General features: G+C 37.1%; 2 protein-coding genes across 2 annotated transcripts; both read right to left on the bottom strand.

The window, feature by feature from the left end:
* Positions 1-2,257: 2,257 nt before the first annotated feature.
* Positions 2,258-4,434, bottom strand: ttr (transthyretin (prealbumin, amyloidosis type I)). The gene is made up of 4 exons (XM_027023817.2): positions 4,369-4,434; positions 3,281-3,420; positions 2,883-3,018; positions 2,258-2,416 (listed from the first exon to the last, which is right to left on the bottom strand). Exons 1-4 carry the CDS (start codon positions 4,432-4,434, stop codon positions 2,309-2,311), a joined length of 450 nt encoding a protein of 149 aa, XP_026879618.2. The 3' UTR covers positions 2,258-2,308.
* Positions 4,435-7,305: 2,871 nt separating this feature from the next.
* On the bottom strand, positions 7,306-13,812 carry LOC113585987 (desmoglein-4-like). The gene is given in 12 exon segments (XM_027023809.2): positions 7,306-8,067; positions 8,214-8,404; positions 8,594-8,815; positions 8,923-9,065; positions 9,204-9,490; positions 9,615-9,800; positions 9,903-10,037; positions 10,175-10,344; positions 10,931-11,069; positions 11,171-11,329; positions 12,294-12,401; positions 13,804-13,812. Coding segments are annotated over 12 exon segments (2,511 nt in total).
* Positions 13,813-15,751: the final 1,939 nt, after the last annotated feature.

Below are 15,751 nucleotides of genomic sequence, written 5' to 3'. Positions count from 1 at the left end.
CAGAGGTCAGGCTGTACCAACGGTGCACTTCCGGGCACCAGCTTAACTGTTCCCTGCAGCTGTGGTATGCTCACAGCCGTGCACCTGAAGTGCCGAGAATGAGCTTGGGAGCAATCGCTTACCAGTGATACCAGCGGCGTTCTCAGGCCTGCACCAGGCTGATCGGCTCTGGGCGCTCGGCGGCCCGACGCGCTCCTGTGGGCCATCCTCGCAGCGAAGGCCTGTGTTTGTGTTCATGTGCCCAGTGGTTGAGCCATTTCCTCCAGGAGAGCCACTTGGGCTGAAGTGTGAGCTCAGTGAGTGAATGCTTGTCTGAAGTACTCTCCAGTGTTGAGTCTCTTGTTTACAGAGTCTTTTTTTTTTTTTTTTTTTTTGATAGGTTTTTATCTCCCCCCCCCCCCCCCCCTTCCTTCCTTAAACCTGCAGACTAAAGTCTGTGTTTGATGAGGCCCAGTTGCTATGGTTAAAGGTTACGTGAACCATGAACATATGACCAGTTGACATACAGAATTTAAAAGTCCTATTATATTAGTTATGAGGTTAGGTTAAAGCTGAAATGAAGGCGACTGCTGGGGCCAAATCCCCCTTTTCCTCTCAATTTTACCGTTTTCTTTGTCTGTCCTTTTCACTCTTTTTGCCTCAATGATTTCTGTGGTAAAATGTTGAATTGAATTTGTTTCATACATTCCTCTACCAGTACAACCATTGGGAGCTTACAGTTGCAGTGTGCTTTTTGTGTGAGATTAGCTTGTAAGAATAGATTACTGTGGCCAATAGAAAAATACATTACAAAACTATTCCAATATTTAACTATTAACCTTTTTACATAAAATCGTTATTGTATACAAAAACTCCATTACGATTGATTTTCTAACTCCACCTGAACTATGCTGGTTTGACTTCACTTGGGTTGTTTTAATTATTTAGTGTTGTAAAGGCAGGCTTTCAAATCACACTTTTTGTTTGGCATAAGGGCAGGAGAAAGCAGCCATCTGGGGAATTGTATAATAGAATTATTTTGGAGATAGTGTAAGAACATTTTATGTTGCAACATGTTAAATTAACATATTGCTGTTTGTTCTAATTTTTATGGTGATTAAGGCACAGTACTCTATTCTACAGGCACTCAGCAGTAGTATTTGATGGAACATAGTCAGGAGAGCTTGCTTTCTCAAACTGCAAAATGTGTACATTACTTATACTTGACATACATTATAATAACCTTTACATCAACATTGTGTAATTGTGGTGAGCTTTCACCTAATATAAAATAACTGAAAGCAACACACGCAAATGGTTAGATATGAGGTATAAACCTTTCTTAATGAAGGCGTTTACAATGTGCAAATCACATTTAGTAATCTACCAAAATTCATTACATCTCACTCATCTCGTTATAAATGTCTTAATAAAGGGTACATTTTCACAGCCAGGTGTTTAGCCTGCTGGTGTATCCCCACATTTCTAATTTGGATTATGCCCACAGTGTTGTATACATGTATTTTTAGAAGGGTTTGTGAGCAGTTGCTTTTGTGAGGAACCCATATTTACTTAGTCGTAACTGTGAAGAAGCCTGTGTTCGATACTGTGGTCTGTCTGCAGGTTTAAATCAATTTAATTTCACCTGCCCCATTCCCTTGCCCCTTAAAAATAGAAATTACACCCCATCAGTTTTCCATTTGTGTGTTTGGACAATAAAATTTATAGAAATTTTAAAGATATGTTCACCATTACATATTTGTAACGTAGTGTTACAATTCTTGCAGTATTCATATTTGTGCCTTGAGTTTTTCTTTCCCTTACATATTTGCATTTTTGGTTGAGAGATGCAGTGAGGTGGTTGTGGATGATGTTTGAAAAACAAAAAAATTATGTAGAGTGCACATTTATTTTTTAAAAGGTTTTTGTTGAATCTGGAGCCATGTTTGTAGACCTCTGCTCAATGTCATCAGTCACAGGTTCCAGAAGACAAGGGTAATCCTTTCATGTTTTTGTAAGTCTGTATGTGAAGGTCACACTAAAAAAGTGAACAGCAGTTTCAGAGGCAGGATGTCTTGAGTTGCTTTGACAGATGTGTACAATCCAGGCTCCAGATCTTTTTGTTTTGCTGGTCTGTTCATTGCGTTACCAGTTTGTTCACTGCGTTACGCTCTGTAATGATCATTAAAAGAGTTTATAGTTGAAAACCTATTCTTGGAGCAATCTCCTTCTTGGCTAGGTGTGTTTGTCTTGGTCTCCATTTAGACTCTTCATTGCCGATCTTTTGGTGGTGTGTTTTTATTTGACTACCTGTGAGACATTTGTGTCTTTAGTCATGCACTTTGGACACTACAGCTGTCATGGTGTGGGAGAAGGGGCTGATGAGCAGGGCAAGGGTGTAGTGGCGATGTTCTTCGGCGTGTGCCTCGAACACCACCTGGAGTCACAAGGTCAAGTTGCTTAGTCCACAAATGCTCTCACGAGACTTGAACTGTATCCAACCATGGTACTTATGTGTTATGGATGGCCCCTGAATAGTCCATCATGGCCTTATCTACAACTGGTCCATTTATCTATGGATAGATGTGTCTATAGAGAACATAAACGTTCTTAAATATTTACTTTCCCTCCTTGGGGGGGAAAATGCACTTGGTTAGCATCCAGAAAAAAAGGATTGTTTGTCTTTCCCTCATGGTATTTACTGAATAAGCTTGTTTTGTTGAACATCAGAGTCCAGTTTACACACTATATCTCTTCAAGGGAAACCATGCTAACTATTTGCCCTTCCCCAATTGTCGGAACACTTTTTCGATTAATAAAAGAGATGAAAACTAATGGAGCCCCTGCATATGTCATCAGCTGAGGAAGGTTCTTATTTCTTTTTATAGAGAATGTCTACTTACATCAGCAAACTCGTAGAAAGGTGTGCGACCTTCGGCCTTCCAGTAGGCCTTGGTGTCAAACACCACGCGGTATATGCCAGGTATAAAGTCCTGGTCTGTGATAAGCTCATGAACCTCACCTGCTGTATCTGTATTCCTGGAGTTTGGGGGTAGGAACAGTTTAGTAAAATATTGAGCCAGAAGGTGGGTGAAATTTAAGAGAACGGCTGAAAATGGTTGTAAAGCCTACCTTTTTACATAAAGTATGTTGATGAGGCCATCATAACTATTAGTGATCACACCATCTTCCATAATCTTTGTGCTACATTTTGGTGGGTATGATTATTTTGTTTCTACAGTATTCAGTTTCTAGTCATGTTTGCATGCTGTTTTTCTGCTGCGTGGCATTTTGTTCTTACCCATGGGCAACCTTTCCCCATGTCCCGTCAGCACCTTGGCGAAAGACCTGGAGTGCCACGCCTCCTATAGGTATGCCTTTCACTGCATCCAACATCTTCACTGTCAGGGGGCAATGTGTATCCGAACCACCATGAAGATTCTAGATCAGTAAATGGCAAAATCAGCTTTGTATAGCTTATAAGCAGAGCTGGTACATTTATAAGCATCATGGTATAGTTTTTTCCTAATGTAAGTTTCAATGTTTAATGCCAGATTTTATTCTTTGTTTGGTTGCTTTACTCATTGTGCCTTGCTCATAGAACTTTACTTAACTGACATTGATCAGCTACATTGTTAGCAGTGAAGTGATGTTACATAAGGGAGAATAAAACTGGAGGAACAAGGGGTTCTTCCACCTCAGTTAAAATAGGCTAAAGGGTCTTTGCGTTTTCTAGTAAGCTCTTAGTTCACATAGATTATTTTTTCGTTCTAATAAAAAAAAAAAAAAGTGGTGCCGAGTCGGGTTAATCCACTCCTGAATCCAAAAAGTTTGTGTTCCATTCTTCAAGTCTTGCATTTAAATGATGAATAGTGATCATCATACTGTTCACTAATGTTGCCACCGGATATCCTTTTTTGGGGGGGGCTCCAAATATCCTTTTTTTGCTTATATAACAAACAAGTCGGAACCATCGGCAGGAAGCGTTTACATGTAAACATTCGCGATGAATTTTAGCTCCTTGAGTACAATTCCAGTCATAATGTTATACTTCCAGTTCTGCTCCAAGCCTTTCCCACAGCCAGCAACACATTGACAAGTTTCAAATCCAGCACTTTGCATAAAGCAATATATTATTACAATTGGCAGGTTCACCTCTACCTTGGCTATTCCAGCCCTTTTCCATTCCATTTATATTATATTCACACAACAGTATGCAACTCTCCATATATGCAGTTCTCAAAATAACATTTTATGGCGTATTTAGCAGTAACCTTACAAATTTATTACTTTTTGCTTAAATGTGCATGCAGAATGTTTCAGTTTCAGGAGTGTGGTGATCACATGGAATACCTGCTACCTGTTCACTTGGTTGATTCAGTAACTTACCACTGGGGCAGCCTGACAGAAGAGCAACAAGGAGGCAAGAAGGGAAAAAATCATGGCTTTGGCCATGGTGTAGGACTACAAACAGTATGTTTTGACAGTTCTGCCTTTTATACACACATTGATTCCCCCCCCCCCCCCACGTCAGGTGACTCCAGGGAAAATCTGGGCCGTTTTGTTGACACAGGGAATGTGTCATTCCAGTCAGTCATCTATGTGGGTGCTTTCAGTTAACTTCGTTCAGTAACATTTGTTATATAGGTGTGTCATAGAAACTACATGACATGGCAGTGATATTCCTTGAAAGAAATTTGTGAAATTTGCTTATCAGTACAATCTTTGACTATCATAACCCACACATTTTAGTCATACATTTTCATTCAACTGAGAAACAAGTCTCCCAAGAAACGAACATTCCCAGAATGGAAAGATATGAATCAGTAATCATTGTTCTCGGAATAAAATGTGGCTTCTGCAATAAAAGCTTGAGTAACCATTAGTAACCTTATTTTTTATGTAACCTTATGTTTTAAACTTATAACCTCATCTCTGCTCTCTCATCTCTGCCTCTGGGTGGTGCTGACATTTTTATTATTCATGTTCCAAAGATGGCTGATCTTGAATAGAATCCTAGAATAATAAGAGCTGTGATTCTTTATCAAGTGTCAGAGCATCAGTTGAGCCCTTGCAACAAAAAGACATACATATCCATATACTATTCTTTCACATTCTACAAAATAAATGATTGCAAGTTTTATTTTTAAATGCCCACATTAAGGAAGTCTAAATAAGGCATATTGAGCATTCTAATGTAGTTTTAATCTAAAATCTTAAAAAAAGTCCCTTCACCATAATACCAATGATATGCTGTAAAATGATTTCATACTACTCTTGGTGTGTGTACTCCACATACATGCACATCTATCTATCTATCTATCTATCTATCTATAAAATCATTTCTAACTTTTGTCTGTAGCTAGGAAATCCTGTTTATTTCCTCTCATATCCAGTGACGGACAGAATCAATGAAAAACTGAATGATGTAATGTTGAAGTGAGCAGCATTCACACGCCCTCTATTTTCTGGGCTCTTTTATGAAACAGATTATCTGAAAATAAAAATTCAGTAATCCATGTATGTTTTTAGCTGTACAGTAGTTGAAGCAGTTCCAAAAGACAAGGAGAAGGTGCTCCAGTAAAGCTAATAACTACAGCAGCAGTAAATGCCAAAATACTTAATGACCCAACATTACAGGAGGAAATAGCAAATGCTTTTTTTCTTGTGGAGAAAATAAGCTTTATTGATTGCAAAGCCAAAAACTACAAAACGTTGCTTTAAATGAGCAAAACATGCATATTTTTTACAGTTTGCTTACAAGTGCCTTGCCAACATTTAGATACTTTTGTAATAGTTTCTTTTGACCTTAAAAGATCGTTGAAGTTTATTTTTATAAATATGCATAACCCAATTATTAAACCAATTATTTCAACAATTAAGATTAGATACAAAAGAAAGAACACTGAATTGGAAGAACCCAAAAAATGATTTTCAGCAGTACAGTTTGGTAAAGCTGTAAATATAAAAATAAGTTTTATCTCTTAAAACCAACAATTTTCCACTGAATATTCCCTTCAGAATATTTGGGATATCTGGACAAATGATTGTCCTGAGAAGAAAAGGTGAGCGCTACCATGAGTCCTGTGTCATGCCAACAGTGAGGCATACCGAGACCATTCATCTGTGGGGTTGCTTCTCATCCAAGCGAGTGGGTTTGCTCAAAACTTTGTCTAAGGACACTACCATGAATAAGGAATAAGGAATGGTGTCAAAACATCCTCCAAGAGCAATTTGGTGATGAACAATGCTTTTACCAGTATGATGGAGCACAATGTCACAAGGCAATACCCAGGGGCTTGGTGAACAAAACATTGAAATTTTGTGTCCATGGCCAGGAAACTCCCCAGATGTCCATGACATTGAGAACCTGAGGTGAAGCCTCAAAAAGAGGGTGGACAAACAAAAACTGTGAACACAGAAACTGTGATCAACTCCAACCACTGATTAGGCAAGAATGGGTTGCCATCAGTCAAGCTCAGAAGCTGATTTCCAGCATACCAAGGCGAATTGCAGAAGACTTAAAAAAAAGGGTCAACACTAAATGTTAAGTCTTTGCTAAAACTGGATGTATTTGTCGATTATGAAATGCTTATAATTGTACTTCACTATACCATATAAACATCTGACAAAAGTGTGTGTGTGTATATATATATATATATATATATATATATATATATATATATATATATATATATATATATATATATACACACACACACCCTGTATATACTTTTGCTCATTAGTTAGCTTTCACTTGCTACCTTGCATAAACTTAATAAAAAGAGTCTGTAAGCTCTCAGTGACTCAGGTACTTGACTTGTAATCAAAAGGCTGCTGGTTCAAGCCCCACCACTGTCAAGCTGCCACTGTTGGGCCCCTCAGCAAGGCCCTTAACCCTCAATTGCTCAAGTTGTACTCAGACATAATTGTAAGTCACTGGAAAAAAGTGTCATAAATGCCATAAATATAAACTCTTGTAAGTCCTGATAGGTCTGATTGAAATAGATGCTATCTGTTACTGTCCTGGGCTTTGTAATCAGCAACCAAAAATGCATCGTGGTTTGGTTGCATTAATTGATCAGGTAACTTCTATAAGTAGGCATTCTTCCCTACTTGTCAATTATTATGCATGTACACAGGCATCATGTGTGAAAGGAACAGGTAGGCCTCTTCAGTGGTATGGTAGAGGTCTTCAGGTCTGGCAGGAGTTTTTCCCTGACTAATGTTTTCTTGTAATAAAGAAGGGAAACATGATTCTTTCCGTGCAACTCACTTAATTTTACATGCCCCTTTAGTGTTTTTTTTTTTTTTTAATGTGAACTTTCATTCTGATTTAAGAAACCAAACATAAGTTTTCCAGGGATGAGTGCCTTGAGCTCCTGTAACCTTGAGCTTCTGTCTGCCTTGCTGTCTCTTAACTACTATGGTAGGTGTAGTTAAGCTTCCTGGACTGGTTGGACTCGGACCGCCATCCAACACAATACCTCCCTGCATTATAGATGCTCCATCAATCATTCCCTGTTGTTCTAGAGTGCCCTGTGCTATATTATCATTCTGGAAGATTAGACCCTCAACACCTGTGGGGCCATTGATTAGGTACATACCCTGTGCAGGTCTCTCAGCAAGAATCACAGTGTTTGGTACCTGATGTTCCACCAAATAGTACAGAGGTTGCTGCTGTACGAGCAGTGTTTGACTAGTATTCATGGGAAGAGCATCTGATTTGTTGTTAGTTTCAGTAATGACTGAATTATTGATTATATTGGTAATAGCTGTACTCTGCTGTGGTGGAGGTCTTAGATATTTTGGAGGCTGAAATGTATTACCGGTGATAATGCTTTTGATGCTCATATCCACTAACTTGACAATGTGTTCATCATTGGTAGGTGATGGACTTGCCTTTGCAGGACTGCAAATCTCTGCTAAAGTCATAAATCTTGGCCCCAAATAATTGAGGAACTCTAGGTCATTGTCTGACTCGAGGCTGGAGCAACCCACTGAACCAGCAGTTGAGCCTTGACCTTCATAGTTGAAGATCAGCAGACTGTCCTCCTGAGGAGGATCCCAAGCTGCATAGCTTGCCTTCTACAAAGTAAATTAAACAGTTAGAATTCTGTAAACTAAAATACTTAAAAAGGAACTTACATATAGATCTTCTACCTTAGAGAAGTATTTATGTAGATAATCAGAGCCAGGCCTGTGGCAAGCATCAGCAGGACTGGAGCGCCCACTTTGACCGAAAACACGTAATGTCGGTTTTCCTTGCACGCTTCAGACACGTCACCTTCCTGACAGGTGCATACCTTCATCTGAAGCTTCTGTCTCTCTTCACAGCCTAGACCCTACATGTCAGAGATCTCCACAGTCAGCTTGTATAAACCTGCCCACAGCGTCTCCTTGGAGGGGAAGCTCACTGTTGTTCCTTGGAATGACAAATAAGTAATTACATGTGCACATTAAAAAAAAAATCTTTCTGGATCTATGTGAATGAAGGAATTATGCTGTAGTTTACCACTGATGATTCTCGGTAAGCATAGAAGCAAAAAATAAAAGTATGTAAGAAACTTGAGATAGAATAATGATTTGTGAAGTGCAATGCTGTTTGTTTTACCATTTACAGGAACCATCTCCCATTCTCCTCGAGTCTCTTCCTTTATCAGAACAAATTTGTAAGGCTCTTGATTGGGATAAATGTCCTCATCGAATACGGTGATATTTATAACATTAGTGTCAGAACATACATTCTCATAGGTGCTTGTCAGTTTGGGACAGTGGTCATTTGAATCTTCAACTTTTAAAGCTATTGTTCCAGTAGCTGTCTTGAATGGCAAATCTAAATAAATTAAAAAATAAAATTACAGTACAGGTCTGTTGTAATATAACATTCTTTTAAGACTGTTAGATTGGATTTTTTTAAAAAAAACAATAGGTCATAATTGCCTTCAATCATGCAGATTATCTTTGCTATGTAGATTCCATTGACCACAAACTCTGATTCTCGATCTGGAATCTTCACAAGTTTAACTTTAGAAGTCTTCTCATCAATGGCTAGCCAGTTACCTGGATCATATGCTTTCACATATCTGCATGAAATGTGTTTTCATAAAAAGGTAAAGAACATTTTCAGATTAAATATTACTGTGATTTTAACTTCTTAGTCCTTAAATATCTCTTATTATTAACTGATGATTTTTTTTTTTTTGCACTGGAACAGAACTCACCTGATATTTTGAGCAATTTTTCCAGTATCCAGATCCACAGCAGGAAAGGAACCTATGATCTTGGGAAGATTACTTTTCTTTGGGTCCTCCAACACAGGCAGCACAAGATCTGAAAACATTAGGCCTTTGGATAATTTGTTTACAGTGATTTTAATTGGGACGCTTGTCTCTCCTGATGGGTTGCCAGGTTTCGCTCCTGCTCCTATTCCTTTTCCACCGATGAAAGGTGCTGCGTTTGAAACAGCCACATCCAGGTTCAGCTCTTTGATGTTTTCATAATCCACAGCCTGTGTTTATCCAGCAGAGCGGTGGCGTTGACAAAGAGAAGACATAAGCAATGCCATTTTAATATTTGCTAAACAAAGTTGTACATTATTTCACTTGTCCTTGGGTAAATCTGAGTATTTTTACCTTGATGAGTTTTAGAATGCCTTCATTGGTTTTAGGGTCAGTTTCTATACTAAATAGCCCATCTTCGTTACCCTTAGTGATTACAAAGTGAGCAAGCCAGTTATCAGTGTTTTCCAAGTCTTTATCCAGGGCTTTGATTTTCATAACAACCATACCAGCAATGCCTTCCTCAATAGTGCCTGCAAACTGATACCAGAAAGACCTTAAAGATGAAATATCTTTCCTTTAGCGTTCTTCATAATGGGTGCCAATGGATACACTGTGGGATTTGCTAGGCTGTATTCTTACCTCTTCTTTTTCGAGAGTAGGAACATTGTCATTGATATCCAAGATCTGAATCTGCACTGTTCCAGTTCCTGTGTAGCCGTTTGCAGCTCCGTCCATATCCACACCCTGCACTACTAAAGTGTAGGCATCATGGGTCTGTATGAGACAGAGTGTGTGAAGAAGAAGACATCTTAAGTTATTGTTGTATTAGATTTTGAATTTGTTAATATTGGATAGATACTAATTTAACTGATTACAACCTAACATTAGCTCCCTACCCCAGTAATGCCTACCTCTCTATCCAGGGTGTGCCGTCTAACATAGATCTTCCCAGTGCCTCTATCAATGGAGAACATGGAGCCAGACCCCTCTGGGGTTTGCTTCACTATACTGTATGCAATTTTTGAATTGATGGTGCCGTGCTCATCTGCGTCTTCTGCACTTATCTGCATGACAGGAGTTCCTGTAGTTGTGTCAGAGACATAGTAACAAATATTGATAGTTAATAGTACATTACTATGTATAGACATAGTATCAAATATTGATAGTTAATAGTACATTACTATGTATAGACATAGTATCAAATATTGATAGTTAATAGTACATTACTATGTATAGACATAGTATCAAATATTGATAGTTAATAGTACATTACTATGTATAGACATAGTATCAAATATTGATAGTTAATAGTACATTACTATGTATAGACATAGTATCAAATATTGATAGTTAATAGTACATTACTATATATAGACATAGTAACAAATATTGATAGTTAATAATACATTACTATGTATAGACATAGTATCAAATATTGATAGTTAATAGTACATTACTATGTCCAACTGAGAATAATATGGCCACCTATTTAAAAAGTAATGTATCTACTACTGTTTTAAGACAGAAATATACATTTTACTAATAATGGATTCTTGTTCACTCTTTGAATCTGTTTTCATATTTATATAAATAAAAAAGTATGCATTATACTTTGTTATAAGTAATTCAATTCTGTTTGGGTTAAGGTAAAGATTTAAATTAAATACCTATTTTGCTTGATTCATTCACAGACCCTTCGAAAAACTTGAACTTTGGCTGGTTGTCATTCTGATCTTCAACCAGTATTCTTAGTGGCACTTCTTCCTCTGCATATGTGCCATCTGTGTACTTTGCGATTCCTCTTAGCTAAGCAAGACATGATGCCAGTATTTACCACAATTTCAGTTAATCATTGTCAAAGTTGAGTTAAAATCTATTCTGTATAGTAGAAAAATCCTGGAACTCACATTGTATTGTGCTATATGCTCTCTGTCCAGAATGTCAGTGATTCTTACAAAGCCGGTTTTGGGGTCAACAACAAAGAGGTTATACGGCTTCTGGTCTGCACCAGGTCCTTTCAAAAAGTACTCCACTGGCCTGTCTTCTGTATGCCTATCAGAATTTATCTGGAAAATATTTAGAAAATATTTACTTCTGGTAATAGCAAGTTATGGGTTACATAATCTTCTTCTTTCCCAAAGGCATTTGAATATTTTATTGGTAGGTCCCAAATCCATTTTATCCAATTTTACAATAGCTGTGCATGGTGTGCTTGTTAAACCCTGTGAAGTGGTTAAAACTCTCTGCATCTTACATTATCCATCACTAGCATCTGAACCCCATATTAATGCACTGGGTAAATTGGCCTTTTATCATTTTGGTATTGTTGCCTGTCTTCACCCTACACTTAGCATGCTGACCCATGCTTTCACTGGCTCCCATCTTCATTATTAAAATGTTCTTTTTTATTGGCCTTCTTTCCAGCACAAACAGACTTCAGCTTCTTCAGATCTCAGCTGTCAGAGTGATGGCACACTAAGCCATGCACACATATAGTCCCTGTTCTTTATAAGTTCCACTGGTTAACATTAGTTCTCTGCTTATATTAAACACAAACCTCTGCTCAATGCAGTCAAAACCCTTCATAGCCTTTCATGGCCTGAACTTCTGATTTTCCTTTAAAACACTACAAAACTTCTTTCCTCAACACTTTTCCTAACCAATTATTAATTTTTCACTTTTTGACAAGATTTTACTTTTTTACTTGATTTGCTTATTTGTTCTTCTGGTCATTGTTTGGTTTCTGTTTTGTAAAGCAACACGGAGTCTTTTGAAAGGCACTATATATGAATGTAAAATATCAAATTGTATTCAGATTTACATTTTCAGTAAGTTGATCTTAGAGAGATAGAATTTCTTAAACTTTAAACAATGAAGATTTACCAAGCTTTTTTTTTTTCCAATAAAAAAGCTTGTGATGACGGTGATGTGTTCAACGTTTGAAACCTGTCCTTCAAGTTCATCTATGTTCCAAGGCAATTTCTCCCATGTCATACCATGAACTGACAGACTCATTCTGCGATTTCTTACTTTGGCTATGAACTCATGTTTTGTGTAGTCAACATTTTCGATGAGTTTTGAGGCAGGGAAAATCCATTCTCGCTTTTTTCGTTGAAACCCTTCCCAAATTTTGGATACCTGAAACATAAAATGTTTTATATGTAGGACACATTTTCATTAGATTTCAACACACCATACTCAATTTATTCAGGAGTCATGTAAAGATTAAAGGCATCAATATGTGAAAATATTAAAAATCATGTAAACATAAAAAATATCTTAAGAAGATATATAAAGTATCCAGACAAAACAGATTTCTATCTTAGTAAAAAGTGACTCACACATCATCACCGTGGGCATAAAAAGCTGGAGCTTCTGTGATTGGCTGAAATTAATAATTTAGTAACTGGATAGGTACTGACATGCATAGATGGTTGAGATAACGGCTGTGTTGCTTTTGTTAAATGTTGAAAGAAACATGGTTTTTATTTGTAACTGGTCCAAAGGTGTGTGTTTAATATGCAGCACATCTAACAGACTGTCCAAAACAAAGAGTTTCCAACTACAGATAACATTGTGGGTTAATGGGTGCAACTGATTGATCATCAAAGTGATGCTGGTTTTAAGATACACGAATACCACAAACATTTTAAGATGCACAAATGCTACTGATGTATCGGAAGGGTGCACAGGACACTCACTGGGGGTGTTGGTGGGGGTGAGCTGCATCAAGCAGAGGGAAGAGTAGACCGTTAATTAAAAATAATAATGATAAAAAAGGGGCTTCCACCCTGCCTCTTGTAGAATTGTGCACTATACTGTGTGCAATATACTGTGACCAATGACAATGAACATGTATGCATGCTACAACTTGCAGGCAAGTCATATGCATGCATGTGCAGATGGAATAGCCTACAAAAATTCTCTATAAACTAATTCTGAAGTACTGTTAAGCAGTACAGTTTGCTAATCTTGTGCTTTAGCTAAAATATTTGCAAACCAAATTCATATGTTTTTTTGTACTTCTAATCAAAATATTGATAAATCTTTTTTCTACCTTACAGCACAGTCCTTACCATTTAATATGCTATCTTTAATTAAACATCACTAGGGTATCACTGTCTTAATACATTAAGGTAATGTAAAACTTGAATTAAAAAAATATTTAAAATATTAGAATGTTTTTTTTTTTTATGTGACTGGACAGAATGTGTTACCACTCAGTAATGTTTACATATCTGACACCAAGCAATCTGTGGACATATTAAATTTAAATGTAGCTGTATCTATGAAAATAATTAAAAGTAGACTACACAGAGGAGGGATTTTAAATTCAGACTTTACTTTCTGTGTGCCATATTCATATTCACATATTCGTATTTAGCTCAAATACATAGTCTTGTCGGCTGTGTTGAACAATATTATTATGACACAACAATATTTCGTTGTAAGTTATGGAGCCAGTCTCCCCATAGCGCTAGCTATACTTCTCAAAATATTCTGTTGGAATTCAGGTGTTCATAATAGAATTGTGACTCACCATAGTCATGCACAAGAGCATGATCAGAGAGAACCTTGTTAGTCGGAGGGAAACCATGGTCATCTGGGGTCGGAGTTCACAGCCACTGCTTTCTGCTAATGTCTTCCAGCTCGCCTTTCGCTCAGGCTTTTGTTCTTCCTTTTTTATGCTGATCAGAAATGGGTGTGGAGATCAGTGAAGGGGTGTTCATCCTTTCTCTAGCTTTCTCGCTATTCAACCGGTAAATATACTGGCATGGAATTTGCCTAATAATGAATTTCTTAGGGTTGTCCTAAATAGGTGTTCACTCACTGTTCTGTTAGCCCAGTGTCCCAACTCAAACCTTGACGTTCTCATTTTAAGGATATTTTGTAATATTAACTGAAATCACTGCTGACAGAAACAAAAATACAAATTGCTTCCTCAAGGGAAAAAAAAACTACAACACCTGATGGTTTAAAGGGAATTCTAAAATGGTAAAGACTCCAATTTTACTCTTTATGCAATGAAGGCTTCACCCCTACCATTTAAAATTGCATTTGCTATCCAAATTAGCATACTCAAATTTAAAAATAAAGAAATAAAATAAGATAGTTTTTGAGTTATGACTGACCTGTGCAGTTATAATAAGCACCTAATAATGTGGTTGTGGCTTATCATTAGCTACTTCTCTGTCAGGAGTAGCATGCCTAGATTCTGGCTATGGGACTGTAGCCCTTGGTCATTTTTGATATTTAAGTGTCATAATGATGTACCAATCCTGATGACTATCTAAGCCAATGTGCCTCCCTTTGTATCTTTATCTTGTCTTTGAATTTACGTGCGACATGACATAGGACCAGTGTAAGAGCCTGTCTCTGACGGGCTCTAAAAATGATTAGATTATTAGGTGGTCGGGCCTAATGTGATATATTTTTGTCACACCTGACTACTAGCATTAGCTATAAGAATGCTGCATGTCTGAGCCCCGACCACTTCAAACCGAAGTCAAGCTACATTAGTCAACACTTCCAGTCAACTGAATTCTAATGATTCATGCATAAAACAATGTGTGTACCAGTGGAAGTATATTATAGTGAACAGGTTTTGGCCAGAAAATAATATAAACCAAAATGAATAATAAAATTGTACAATAAAAGTAGTGAGCTCCACATCCATTCTGATGGCTTGTTGATGTCATGGATTTTTACCTCACAATTTTGGTCTATGTGTGTACTCACATTTAAAAAAAAACCCATGTTAAATTTACTTGAGCAATGTAGTTGTGATTTATATAGTTTCAGCAGGATAGTACCAGCAAAGATCTGATTTCATTCTTGTTCTGATTTCACAACATTATGTAAACATTTCATACAGCGACGTATGTTCTCTCCCCCGAGTTCCTGTTGTCAGTGCTGTCTAGGCATGCCCCTGGGTGCTAGGTCATTTAGAACCTACAGTTCTTTGCCCGGATGCATCAGTTCAGGTATTCTTTATTGAAAACTAAACATGCTGACAAATCGAATTTATTAGAAAATGAAATAACACATTTTGATTTAATATATATTCATATTTTATATACCAATGTTTTAATGATAATGTTTCTGTGACCAGGATAAACAAGAAAGTTCTAACAAAACTACTCCACAGGGATGTACTAATGTACAGAATGGGTTTTCAGAATCCATTAACATGGTACATAAATGTTCATATTCTACATACTTTAGCTTTTGAGAAATTTTGCATTTTGCAATATGTTCCTTGTGCCTGGGGGAGAAAATTGAAAATTAAACCTTTTAATTTAACAGAATGGTAACATGCATTCTACATTACACAAACAGTTCTGCTTACATGCTTCTTTGTACTTGTATGCAATACTATGCTATTTGTTAATTACACCATATGTATATATCAGATTCATATTTGTTACAACAGCCCAAATGAATAGAAAAGAAAGGTAGTTATGATAATTAGATCTCTCTAGATAGGT

The sequence above is a fragment of the Electrophorus electricus genome, chromosome 3, assembly GCF_013358815.1.
Source record: "Electrophorus electricus isolate fEleEle1 chromosome 3, fEleEle1.pri, whole genome shotgun sequence".
Lineage (NCBI taxonomy): Eukaryota > Metazoa > Chordata > Actinopteri > Gymnotiformes > Gymnotidae > Electrophorus > Electrophorus electricus.
Note: the sequence above shows the minus strand (reverse complement) of the source record. Positions and strands in the feature narration are given on the sequence as shown.